This window comes from Leptosomus discolor, chromosome 6, assembly GCF_034619465.1.
Source record: "Leptosomus discolor isolate bLepDis1 chromosome 6, bLepDis1.hap2, whole genome shotgun sequence".
NCBI classification, from domain to species: Eukaryota; Metazoa; Chordata; class Aves; order Leptosomiformes; family Leptosomidae; genus Leptosomus; species Leptosomus discolor.
Genome location: NC_141396.1, coordinates 52,632,094 through 52,646,542, shown reverse-complemented (window position 1 = coordinate 52,646,542; position 14,449 = coordinate 52,632,094). Strand labels below are relative to the sequence as shown.

General features: G+C 42.1%; 1 protein-coding gene across 3 annotated transcripts in view; it reads right to left on the bottom strand.

Moving 5' to 3' along the window:
- The window catches only part of CCNY (cyclin Y), a 124,099-nt gene extending 110,281 nt beyond the window's left edge, over positions 1-13,818 (bottom strand). For all 3 annotated transcript variants that reach the window (XM_086466641.1, XM_086466642.1, XM_086466644.1), the window contains exon 1: positions 13,665-13,818. In XM_086466641.1, the coding sequence (XP_086322767.1) occupies positions 13,665-13,818 (154 nt within the window). The remainder of the gene's footprint in view (positions 1-13,664) is intronic.
- Positions 13,819-14,449: the final 631 nt, after the last annotated feature.

Below are 14,449 nucleotides of genomic sequence, written 5' to 3'. Positions count from 1 at the left end.
ATATCCAAATTGCTTTCAGTTTTCTTTGTAAATGTCATCAATCCCTTTTTGTTTAATTCCATCTTTCTGGTAAACAGAGAGCTGAGGACATTTTTCTACTGGTGTCTGAGCTTGAAAACACAGTAAGTCACCTATTATTAACATAATATATTAATAAGCACAGACATGAATACATAAAGAGTGTTGTTCATCACAACAACCTTCATCTGATTCTCCATTGTTTATTAGGTCAATGTACCACCATGGAGATGATCCCTTTTTATTAAAAAAAGGAATGAAGCTAATGGAAATAATTAATGCTAACTACCAATGCATTAGCTATTTGTTTAAGATACATAGGCATGTGTCTGGGGTTAACTGCTATATATTATCATAAAGAAACTGTGACTTTTTCCTCCCTTCTGTTTTAAGCTCCATTAAGAATATACACTAAGCACAAGTTTACTTATGGGATAAAAAAAATGCTATCATAACCTGGTCCTGCATAATAACTTCAGCCTGCTGGGACAAGAAAGCTTACTTGCTGCAAAACAATAAACCCTGACACAAAAGGATAAAGAGAAGGCAAAAGAGAAGGATCCAATGAAAATATAGTGGGTGAACAAAGACACCAGACCCAGACAGCAAGACAGACAGAGGTAATGCCATTTGGCAATGACACAAAACCACCTTCTTGAACCAAGTCTTGGGTTTGTTTCCAAATGATAAGTAAATATTGTCAGACTCTTACTTGAAAGATGCTGCAGAGATCCTTCCAGAGACCAAATAGGCCCCTGAGTCAAATTATTTTCCAGATTACACCTAGATATTACCAACTCTCTAGAAGACATCAACAATACAACTTTATCGGCACATACTTTCCCTATTATTTTCTAACAGATATTAAAAAAAAGTACCTGAGTTACTTGAGGAAAGAGAACTGTAGCAAGCATCAAGCAATAGGAAGTTAATGGGATTATTTATAAATCAGATGCAATATCCTCTCAACAAGTGCTTTGCTGAACAGACAACTGCATGCTAAGCATCTTGCAAGAGCAAGTTCCATGTTCTGATTTTAACAAGCATTATTCTCACGCAGTACCTGTTTAGCAAACTTACCACAGGACTTAACTGCAAGATAACAGCAAGCTCAGATGCTTTAACATCATTGCAAATATAAGTGCTTTACAGCCAAAAACAGTATACCATTTACATGCACTGCTGACCTGAAGCTTCACAATACTTCATTGTATACTGCTGCACCCCCACCAAAGCAGTTTTATCAGGAGTTATCTCCCCACCCCCCTTATTTGATAGGTTACCTTTAACAGCTTATTTCTGGTATACCTGCATCAAAACTATTTTGCCTTGGCGGAAAACAGGATTAACATCCCCATGTAAGAACTGACAGTGGCTCAAGCAAGTCAGCACATTCTCTTGAGATCCAGGTGCCTCCACTAATTTTTGTCACATAAGACAAGTCAAGTCATACAGCTACAGCAACATTTGGCAGTCTGCTGACTCAACATGTGACATTCCCTACAGGTTTGATTAGGATAGCGTGACCAGACTGAAGGAGCTGCTTGTGGAGATGATGGCATGGCCAGCACGTAGAGCACCGGAAGCACCCATGACCACTTCAACAACCTTCGGCAAAACACTTTTCAAGAGGAGCAGACAAAAAGTCTGGAGAGCCTTTCTGACCTACAGACCCACAAACTAAAGCCTTCACGTGAGCCTTCAAGAGCCACAGACCAACAAAACCAAGGGAAGGAAGAGTACCAGACACGGCCACAACTGGGGATGAAAAACTCCCTCTTGGTCACACCATCCCGCAGCAGGACAGGGCTGGGCTGCGCTTGCAGATGGATTCCAGAGACCCAGCAGTGACAGCACAACAGCCCTTCGCACCCTGCCAACCCCCAGGGTGCCACCTGGTTTGCCAGGTAACCCTGGCCAGAACCAGCCAGTCGCCGGTCCCATCCACAGGAGCACACATTCCCACTCTCTCAAGGGAAGGAAAAACCTTTTTCAGCAACAGATCCTGCCTTTCAACTAGGCGATGCCAAATCAATCAGATTTGAGTCCCCAAATAGAAACCAAGGAGATTCCTCATTTACATGAGGAAATAAATGCAAAAATATGTAGTCAGAGAAGATTTACATACAGCTGGACACATTGAAGCACGAGCAGAGTATCAATTACAGAGATGGTAATTACCAAGAAATTTCTTCCATGAATTGCAAATCTTAATCTCTTTTCAGCTTTATATTTAGAAGAAAGCAGTGTGTACACATCCCGCTAATCTTCAAAAAGAAAAAACCTACACAGCATCAGAACCTATTTTAAGAATTACGACTCATGCACCATGGTATATTTGTAATCCCAAACTGTAATCCAGGATATAAATTCATCATAAAGCACACATTTCCGAAAGTCTTGAAGAAAATTACAGACATCAAAAAAACACATTCAATGTTACTTAAAAGTCCAAAGATACAGAGGGGAACTACAGAAATCTTACCAGTATGTGGGTAATGGTCACACATATCTGAGAGAACAAGGATTATTTCACTTCCTTGACTGTAAAACATGCAGGAGAGGTAGGAAACTAGCAATGTGCAGCCAATGTTGAAATGCAAACACGATGTCATCTAAAACAGGGTTTTGAAATCAACATCGAAAATTATGATGCCATCATGCAGTCATCACACAGACCCTGCTCTAAAATATCATGTACTTCTCATCACTCGAAAAACACAGCAAAACAGAAGGGGTCAAATAAGAGGAGATGAGATCAGAGACGGGAACTTCTGTATGTTGTGGGTAGAAAAAGGTTAGGCTGAGAAGCAGGAGCCAAGTGAGGCAGATTATGACAGAGATGTACAAAAAAAGGGGGAGGAGGGAGAGAAAAACCAGACAATCTTCCTAAACTTACAGGGATGGAGGAGGGCAATGATCAAAAAGGAACATGTTTCTCTTTCAGCTTAAAGCTAGTTTTAACATCACACTAGCAACATGACAAAAAAAGAGAAAATGACATTTTACTTTAAAAATGTTATTTTCCAAACCATTTGTTAAATACAAAATCTTAGGTAGAAAGATTTCATTCAAGAACATACCAAAAAAAACCCCAACAATTTAGGGGGAGAATCTGCTACCCAACCCTAGTCTGTATTTCCAACAAAGCCAGGAGGTCTAGCCTTCACTTCTGGAGCTTCCTGAAGCTCACAAATACCCCAAGGACAAATGCCATGCTGGGTTTACATCACACAGCTATCTAGCAACTCAGTGACGAAGGAGGCCCTCAAGTAACCTTAGCCACCAGGAACAGAAGGAAACAAAGACAACAGTGGCGTGCCCAGGACCTTGCTGCACATGCCAGTTCCATCATGCAGTGGCTTACCCACAGCGAGAACTAACTCCTCTTTAGTGTACAACGCTTGGCAGAAGTCACAATCTCGGAAGGTAATAACCACTGCGTTAATACACTTCTTTTTCCCTAGAGTAACAAATACATTGACATCCATGTGAACCCATTTTGAGGTAATCTACACAAAATCAGAGACAAAAGAACTACTGATGTGCTCCCTTAAGTTCTCTTCTTCTTTTCTACCCACACCCATGCATAACTTCACTGCTGCTGAACTGCAAACTTCTACTCAAAAATTAAAGCATGCAGTAAGAAGAAAAAGGAAGGAAAAAAACCCCACACAACCAGATATGTGGAAATATGAGAGCAGTTCTTCAATTTAAATTCAGGTTCTCATGTAGTAACATAAAGCGTCAGTTTTTGGATTGCATAAACTGTGATTCAAATACTTGTTATAAAAATAACTCTTTACTAAAATATTTTTAAAAGAAATGTGACTTAAGGTTGAGAGCTCACTTTTCACAAAACATTCATTTCCAGTTAAATTTAACTTGGCAACGTCCCTTTCACTTAAATATCCATTTTGCCAAGGGGAAACAAGTTCCTAGATGTAGAATTTACATCACTGCTTATACATGGAATTTGGATTTTGTTTGTTTGCATTAGCTTTCAAAGGCGGTATTGGTTTGTTTTTCTCCACAAACAACCAGTTCAATCTCTCCAACTGCATATTATTTTTATCAGACGATCTCTAGGACCATCTCAGTTACAGGAATCCGTCTCTTAACCTAAACCCTCAAAAAAGTACACATACCCCTCCGTAAAACTGCAATTCTAATTTCTTTCTATGTTTGACACAGCCAGGATAACTGTATTGTCAATGCAGTACACTAGACACTTACCATCCCAAATGAATTATCCTAAAAGGAAGGAGGACACTTAGCTGCAGGAAGCATGATCTGAAGGTTAAAATACAATTGCATTTCCAAACTCTTCACACCCTTTCCACCTCCACTCACTGACTGACTAAAACACATATGGATTTCTGCCAGGTAGGAATAGTCACAACAAAAAGCTTTGTGAACAAAGTGCAACTGAGAGTTAAGGGTTCACAGGGAGCATCAGGTGGGACTGACACATAGCTTAGAGTACAGGCATACGCAAAAATCTTGTCATTCACTCGTGAAGCTGGATTTTATCTTGATGTTTATTTTAATATCTGAACTTCAAATTACTACATATGACCACATAGCAAGAAATCTCAAAATACTAATCAAAACTCTTGTTTCTTCATTTCAGAATCCCTTTTCAGGAACTGTTCACTCCAAATGCAAATAAATCTAACATTGATCACTATTTAACAGTCTAAACACTAGAATTTCAAACCATATACATGAACAACTATGTCAAGAGGTTAATTACACAGTGAACAGGGCAAGAATTTCAAATTAAAGTAAGATCATCCTCAATAGACTTTTCCGAGTTTGGGGATCTGATAAATTTAAGATCTTGCCTATAGCTGTATTTGAAACTGTCTTAGCAACTAGAAGCGAAATTATTTCTGGTATATCTCTAGTATATTATTTCTAGTATATTAGGATAAAATTATTTCTAGTAAGATCTGAAACTGTGGATTTTTTCCTAAGTACAAACACAGCAGAATAATGAACTGAACCGTTAGGCAAAACATTCTGCAGCAACTGGACTAACCATTATGAATTTTATCTCTGTTGATTTCAGTTACATAGTTTCATAAATTTAATTAATAAAACCAAAACAAGTCTTCTAAAGGCCTCCAAAACAAAAAGAAAACCAAACAAACTGGTCTCAGAACAGATTATAAAGATCCTGATTCACAACAGCTGTGATACTGTCTCCTGGACACACAGAAGACTGCAATCCTATAATAAGCAAACCAACCACCTAGAAATAAAAATTTCTGTTAGGATTGTCTGCATGATCTGTATGACAAGTTTTTCTTTTTCTAACCTGTATTTCACATTTGTTATTTTAACAGCTTGCTTTGAGGAGGAGGAAGTGAGGGGAGGCCACTCACCAAAGCAGCAGACACTAACAGCTTACTGAATGTAAACTGTATATATGAAGGTACAACATACAGACAACTTTTTTTTCAAGCTAGAGAAACAGAAGAGATCTGAAACTCTGAACATCAGTCTAGGAATCAAGAGGTCTAATCAATTTCAAATGTTGCATCACTTGCATCATTTTAAAGCATAACACAGCTCACAAAGTACTCCAGAGATGTAATCACTGCTTGTAAAGCTCACTGACCACAGCCTGAAAGTGTCTTTTAGCCAAAGCAGGGAAGCACGTCCTCCCTTGTTCAGGACCAGTTACAATTCCCGAACTTTGGATCTTCAACGAATCCAATCTCCTTCCTTAGGAAGGTCAGAAAAGAGGATAAAGAAACCACAGCATATTTAAGTGTAAAATAGAACTACTGATAAATACTAAAAAAAACAAACAAACCACAACTATAAGCACAAAAGCATAAGTACCACCAGTCATTTCACGTACACAACCTCACACATAATTCCTAAACTACCCTCTCCTTAAACAGTTTGCATAGAAGTGAGGAAGTTTAGGACAGCGTTTCAAAATGTCTTTGCTGATCAAGTGCAGCTTCTTTCTCATGCAGTATTACTTTCAGTATCTGAAATAAATGCATTTTTCCAGGAACAAATATGGTAATAAGTTTCTTTATCGGCGTTCAGTAAGATGTCATAACACAAATAACATAGCAACAAAAAAGTACCATTTCCTGGAACACTAATGTGCAGGGATAAACTGCATACCAGAAACAATTTTAAGCATGCCAATAATCTGCTAATTTTGCTCCAAATCCAGAAAAGGATCCCTCTACCACTAGTCTCGCATCTTTATTTAGCAACAATGCACCTTATGGGTAGCCTGGCTTTACAAAAACCTGGAGCAGTTATAAAAACCAGGAGCAGATACTTCCCCTGTGTCTACTGTAATAGTTTTGTCTCCTTGCGATCCAACTTTTAGATTCAGAAACAGTTCATCAATTCCCACTCTTAATGAAATTCCAACACAGCAAAGAAAAGAAGCTTTTAAAATTTCAACACAGTCTCATATTGGTTTCTATACTGTTGAAAGTAAATCTTTTCACTTCCTATCTGATATCTTCTGGACCTCAACCACAGGTGTGTAATAATCATTCTGCAGACAAAGAAACAAGCAAGCAAAAAGCCTGAGATACAATTTTTTTTACTAACATTGGGTGTTTGTTGGTTTTTCTAAAAGAAAATTATGAACAAGTAGTCGAAGGCTGACTCTTCTTGCAAAGACAGAAGGATATCACACTGATACTAATGCAGACACTCCTCCCCTCTAAGAGCCACAGTGGAGGAGAGGGTGGGAAATGTTATGCGAGGTGGATGACAATTCACTTTTAACCTTAGGATTAGTTCTACTCTGTAAACTTGTTTTAGCATTCAAATATTACAGTTTTCTGAAACATTTTTACACAAACAAAGATAGTAATTAAGTGCCGCTCACAAAACCATTGCTTTTATCAATACATTTTGTTCAAACCATCATAAGCTATAGGACAAAAGCACAACTTTTGCAGTGCAAACTGCATCTATGATGACATAGCAAAGGTATTTCAGTAAAATGGGTAGAACATTAGCCTGACTTAACAGAAACAGAATTATTTCGCAAAAAATAGATAAGTAAATAACAACAGTTAATGGAAAATGTAAATTCTTGTTGATCTGAAAATCTTGTCTTAACTGAATGACAGTTGGTCTAATAAATCCTTTACAGATTGCAGGCCCAAAATGTTACAAGCGTGACAAGAAAAGAAACAAACAACTAAAAACAAAGGGGGAAAAAAGCATTTCACACAAATTCTCCAACCAGCTTTCACTGGTAATTTCCCATTAATGCCAACCACAGCTCCTTGGCCAGCTTCTATACTAGCTAAGGACTAGTCCTCAGGACAACGCTGCTGCTTCTAAGTTCTTTCTCCAGGCTAATGAGCGCTCTAAATTTAAAGTTAGTCCTCCCAGAAGAAGCTCAAGAGCTGCTGATGCTCGAAACAAACTGGCTGGGGGATGGGTTATGATGACATATGGCCACGTAAAGGCAACAAAAGTACTTTAAATTGAGCTCAATAAAACCATCTCTGAATTCTGGTCAACTTCTGTAAAAAGTTTCAGCTTGGAAAACATGAAAATCCCAACAGCCCATCTCAGCAATTCTAGAATATTTGCTTTTCAAATCCAATTGTTGTAAGGAGACAAAACTATTACAGAAGATACAGAGGAAGTGAGAACTTCTCCACTGATGGCACCACCTAAGCATACTATTGTGAGTACTCCATCTAAATAACCAACTGCTAAATTTAAAAATGCTATTAATTTTTACTAGCTCTTCACGTGCGTTTGGGAGACGTACAGCACATATATTAAATATTCTGCAGGATGAAGTAAAAACGATCACTCCGTATGTCAGAATGCACATAGAAAATTAATAGATTTTAAAAGCTCTAGTTATCCGAGTTCAAAAGAAAAGCAGCTAAGTAAAGCTGATTCATTTCTACATAGAAAGCTCAGAGAAGGGCTATACATTGTTTATGTTTTCAGTCTGTAAAGTGCATTTCATATTCTTGCAAAGATACTAAACAAGGAAGATATTTAGACTATGCCTGATCTGCAGCTGGCTGGCAGGACAAGAACAGCTATTAGGTAGTGCTAGGCACTGCTCACTTATTCCCCTTCTAACCTCATGCTACATTACAGACAGCAGCTAGAAAACGTCAATCACAGTGTCACTAAGTTGCTATATGTGCACAGAAAACAGCATCTCACATGTTTCAGAAAATGGTGTCCCATCACGTGGGTACCAAACTTCAGGACAACTTTTTGCACCATCTGACCATAAGCAAGGCCTGAAGATGCAGTAAACATACCCTGAAAGCCTGAAAAAACCTTCAGTAAGCAAATAAAATTAGGTAAAACAGCTGTGACCACACAGTGCAGAGGTTTTCATTCCTTTTAAATACATTATTCTTATCACATGTAAAATCTAAGGGAAAAAACCTAACTCAAAATACAGTAGTCCTTCCATTTTCAGAGACCTATAATTTTAAGTCTTGCCATTCTGCTTCAAATACCAATTAACCCAGCCAAGACTTGATCTTGTGTAACCCACTTTCAAAGAAAACTTAATCAGATGGCAGTGCACTAATAAACTTCGTTGGAAGCAAGTTCAAGTATGATTGTGCATCTGAAAGCTTCTACAGCTAAACATGAAAACATGAATTTATAATGGGTATAAACTCATATATAAATGAATTTATAACGGGTATAAATTTAGTGACTGGATGAGAACAATGTGAAAGTTAGGTTTTAGGAAGGTTTTGTACAACATGATGGGGCCTCTGAGAAGCAGGGCACAGCACAATAAACAGATGAAGCTGATAGTGGAAGAAAAAAAAGCAAGCTGTGAGGTATGCATCACTAGCAGCATGCAGTATAGCATTAAGTTTGGTGATGCAGGTCATAGGAGGCTCTATTTTTAATTTTTTAATGCACAAAACCGTAGCGGTACCTTGATATATGACCTCTGAAAAATGCTTAGGTAGGTAGTGCAAACAACAGTACTGAAAAGCACACACACCATCTCTGTGCAGGAATTCTGGCTAAGGGAACAAGAAAATTTTTGAAAGAGGCTTTTCTGTAAACCAAATAGGCTATTTTCTTTTTTAAAGAAGGACTACCCTTTTATGATCCAGGTGTTAGCAGGAATGTCTGTGTGCAACATGTCAAACCTTTAATTTGCTTCTGAAGTGCTTCTGTCTTGACTTTTGTGAATGTAGGTCAGTTCCTTCACAATGCGCAACCCATCATGCCCTAGCTCTTGAAAACACCAGCATTGCTTTTCTGCAAAATTTCATTAGGTGTATTGGGCAGACTTTTTAAAATTTTCCTGTATTTTGCTACAATGTCGTAATTCTTACAAAACCCAGTAGACGGACATACACAAATACTAACCTCATTTCAGAGACTCCCATATGCCAGTTTCAGGAAGATGGAGGAAAAAAAAATATAAATGAACAAATAGATGGCTTTTTAAAGCAGTTCATTCTTAGGGGCCTGTGCATTATACAGTAAAAAAAAATAACATGATTGGCCCATCATAAAAGGGGCTGAAGAGGTTTATCAGTGATGCACAGTCGCAGAGGATGACATTACGTGAGCCAGCAATGAAAAATGACCTAGTGACATTAGCAGGAGTTCACAAAGAGGGGAAAAAAATCCGATGGGGGGTTGGGGGAAGAGAAAGGTAAGGACAAGAGATGGGAGGGGCTCATCATTAAGAACTGTCTTTCCTTCAAATAGCCTAAGAACTCCCCATCAGTCTCTAGTTCAAAGAACAGCCTTTTGGCCAATTTCATTATAGGGTATCAGCTTTGCTTCATGCCATCATATTTGTGGTAAGACAACCCCTCTGCCCCCTCCCTACAGCTCCATACTTGAAAAGCTTACTACACAAATCACGCTTCAAACAGAGAAATCACATTTGAGCACACCAGCACATGCTGCTTTTTCACAAGTTAAACCAACAGTGGAGCTGTGTGACCTGCTGATGTACAGAGTAAGTGGAGTCTAGACCACAGTCAGTCCAGCTAGCCAGGATTTAAACAATGCATACCCCAAGATGCTTACACGGCTGGCACAGACAAAAGTTTATATGCACATGAGATGCAGAATCTGATACATTAAAGTTTCTAACATTTTTACTCGTCATTAACGCTGCTGTAAAAAAAAAAAGTCTTGATGGCAAACAGGTAGAGCTAGGAACTTGCAAGTCTTGCATCCAGTGTCATAATTTTCTTAAATTTTTAAATGTAAATCACTGAAAAATGTTGAAGCTCCCCTTAGCAATAAATCATCAAAGCCACACAGTAACCTCCGTACGTTACAATTAACCTCTTGCTCTTTCTCCAAAAAAAACAGAAGTAAAAATCTGTTGTGTTCTTCATTATCATGAGCCTGTACAAACAAATCAAAACAAAAAAAAAGAAAAGCATTCTGGTGACTGCACAGTATTCAGAGAGGCAATTTTGCACATGTGTGGATTTTTATAAAAGCCCATTACCACCTTCGAAATTGGGGGGGAGGGAGGGAGGAAGAAAGATAAATTCGCCATTAACATTCTCTAAATATGTAATTTGATAAATTCCTCCAAATCAAATCTCTTTCAAACTTCCCTTCTCTTTCAGATAGAGCTTCATAAACAGTTGTGAAATATTACAGAAATTGAGATTTTTATAACAAGGTACCAGTGTCAGAGGTAAGCTCTTGCTATAAAACCTATTCCTACTGAAGTAGAATTCCTCCAACTGTTCTTTGAAAAACTGCTGCTGGATTGGGTGTTGTACCTGAATTATAGGAGACAATTCAAAGGCATGATCTTGAAGCCACATTTGTCGAGTATTTCCTTATGAAGTACGTAAGACCGACAAATGTCAAACAGTTCCACTAGTACTAAAACCTCCAGTTAAATCACTCTTAAAGGTTTGACAACCCTCTCTCTTTTTCTTTCTCCCTCTTAAACTGCCAGAAATGGGACCTGCAACAGCAAAAACCACTCATTTCTTTTAAAATCTTGAACAGCCCACAGCTGATTTAAACATTCTAAAAGTTCTTCTATTCAAGCAGCTTTACCCACTCCAAAAAATAAAGTGTTTCACGAATTTCCATGAATATAAGCATGAAAGCAACTTCCACATGAAACATACTCACCCAGGCACTGCCTGTCATGAGTTGTCACAGTCCCTGAAAGTACCACTCACAAGGTGAACGCTCCCTAGGGACACGCATTTGCACTTCAAGAGCCTGACTGTCACTGCCACATGGCCTGAGCCGGATGGAAGGGCTCTCACTTGAAGAACGATGAGAAACATAAATCTGAATCTTCCTTTCAGTGCATCAGTCTTTAGCATCACTTATTGGAAAAAAAAAAAAAAGTACATTTGGCAATAGCACCAATTTGAGAAACCCTTGGAAATACTTTATGACGTGCAGGAACACTAAGGAACCAACATCCAGCATTTTCTCTTCATGACACAGATAGCCAGACTATTGTTCTTTCATTGCAAAGAACATCACTGCAAAATGATAAAAATATCATTCGAGTTCCCTACTGTGAAGGTTTTTTCCCACCCCAGCGTCTCATCTGTAAACATCTGTATGCCATACCACTTCAAACAATCTAACAACAAAAACATAATAGCTAGTCTAATAGGAAATAAAATTTCAGAAACACGCTATCTTCTTATTACATTTAGTGATCAGTCTATCATCTTTGACCGAAAGACCTTCAGTGAATATGACTCCAGGGTAACAGACCTGCAACAAAGCACACTTCAAAAAGCTCTTTCACCGAAATTATCTCCAGTTGTTTTGTGTGTACATACACTTATTGTTGATCAGTCTCCCCACTAAAAACTTATTCCTCAGACTCTATTCATAAGAAGACTAAAGTACAAAAAGGAAACCCAAAATTGTTTCGTCTTTTTCAGATTTAGAGACAGCTTGTCCATTTGAAAATGCGACATTGCACTGACAATAGCCCCAGATCCAAACCAACAAAATCCAAAAATAAGTAATACAAAAGGTATCTTCTGTGTTCTAACAACAGATGACAACCCTAGGCGTGAAACATGCTGCAGTTTAAAGGAGAAGAGAGACAGAACACACACATGCCTTGATCCAACAAATGAAACAACCAACCAATAAAGATCTATTTTTCGCAAGTAACTACTCAGATGCAGGAACTTAGCCGCATTACATGCATATATAACAAGCCCACCTATGCCCTTCCCATCCAGAAAAAAACACATCAAGAACAAGGCATAAAACCTACACATCTCTGACCAAAAACTTTACTGCAGGCTGCTGGTATAGATGGAGAAATCCGTACCACCAGAGAGAGCTGCATGCTGCTATGCTGGACAACACTGGTGTTGGAAGAATTAATCATTCATAGATCAACAATTGGTTCTTTCATCTCCCTGGCTTTCTCAGACCAGACCATTATGTATTTTTTTCCACCTACTGATCCTGTTACACTCCAATTTTTCAGCTGCATGTAGCAAAGACAGCTGAAAAACATTCCTATTTCCATAATGTGTCCCATTAAAAGAAATAACCTTAACCAGAGAAGGGAACCGATTGGCTTATGTGGGCTTCATAACTTTATCAGTGGCAAGAACCGACTTAACACCAAACTCTGCAATAAAATGACAATCGAATAAGCTATGAAAAAAACGTGGAAGGCAAACTGAAGTGCACCAAAGTCCGTCTTTCTGGCTTTCTACCAAAGGCAGTTCATGTAAACTAATCCATGAGATATCTGACCTTTTACCAAGTAAAGTTTTAGGACTAAATACTGCAGCTAATCAAAAACTAAATTACATGTATACATTAAACCACACCTTTAATATTAAGCTCTATTCTGGTTAGCCGAAACAGCAGCACAGGCAGTCATTACTGAACCAAGGGGAATATGGCATTTTTGAATATCACTGCAGAGAAAGAGAGGGAGAGGGAAAGGAGGTATTCGCGACTTCACAGAGCAGTGCCTCATCATGACAGCAACGGGGGAGAAAAAAGTCACTGGAAAAAAAGGTTGTCATGGGAAAGATCCCTCCCACTTTCATTGCTGGCCGGGTCTGTCCCCTGCACAAAGCTCACCGCTGCAGAGGCCTGGCAGGTGACACACAGGTGACGCGAGCTCGGTGCCGCACGGACCGCGCTGCCCACCCTGCCCAGAGCGCTTCCCCGGGCCGGAGCCGAGCCGCGCGGCTTGTGCCGGTCAGCCGGGCCTCCGCGGGGCGGGCGGGCGGGCGTCGGTAACGCCACCTCACCCGCCCTGGAGGGAGAAGGGTTCTGGCAACGCAGACCCGGGCCCAAAATCCTGCACCTTGCCCGAGGATGCGGCGAGGGGGGGCGCTACCCAGCCCTGCCTGGAAGGGTCCCGCACGCCGCCTCCCGCGGAAAGGAGCGGCTCTGGATGTTACACTCCACGCAGATGTACCCCGACACCCCCGTGAGCCCCCACGGGGGCGGACGCGGGGGACCAAAACCGGGCCGCCGCGGCACCGAGGGGCACGGTGTCAAGGCGGCGGGACCGGCCGGACCGGCCCCACCCGCGGGGGGAGCCGCCCGGGGCAGAGCCGTGGCCCCGCGGCAGGGAGGGGAAGGGTGGCGTGGGGAAGGGAAGGGGAAGCAGGGGCTCCCCGGGCCGCCCTCACCGTCGATGTTCTCCCGGTCGCTGATGTGCTGCAGGTTGCAGCCCGTGTCCTCCCGGCTCAGCTCGGCCTCGGGGCGGTAGGACTCCAGCCGGGAGTGGGCATTCCGGCGCAGCTTGGGGCTAGAGGAGACGCAGCAGGAGGTGGTGTTCCCCATCTTCTCGGCCCGGCCCCGGCCCGGCCCGGCTGGGGAGGAGGCGAGGGGCGACCGGTCAGCAGGAGCGGCGGGAAGCCATGGGCAGCGGCGGAGACGAGGTGGAACGGCGGGGGAAGAGGCGGCGGCTGCGGCGCCCTGCGGCTGCACTCGCCGGCGGAACCCCCCGGCGGTTCATCCGCGGAGGCAGCCCCGCAGCGCGGCCCGCGGCGTGGGCTGCGGCAGCTAAGCCCTCCTCCGCGGGCAGGCAGCGCAGGGCCCGCCGAAGCACAGCGCCATCGCCGGCGGCGGGGCCGCCGCGCTCCTCCCCCGCCCCCGCGCAGCCGCCGGGCCCGCTCCACGCACGCACCCACGAGGCAGCGCCGCAGCCTCCGCGGCAGCGGCAGCCGCAGCAGCAGCAGCAGCAGCAGCAGCCGCCCCGGGCGGCCCCCGCTAACCGGTTCCGGTTCAAGCGGGCGGGGACGACTCCCGCCAGGCGGGCTGCGAGCGCCTCAGCCGTGCCCGCTCCCGGGGGACGGTGGTGCCCGGCCCGGTGGAGGGGGCCGCCCTGTCAGACACGGGCGCGGCTGGCGGAGCCCGCCCTCAGCGGCGGCCCCCGGGGGCTCCCGGCCGTTGGGCCGCCCGCCGCGCTGAG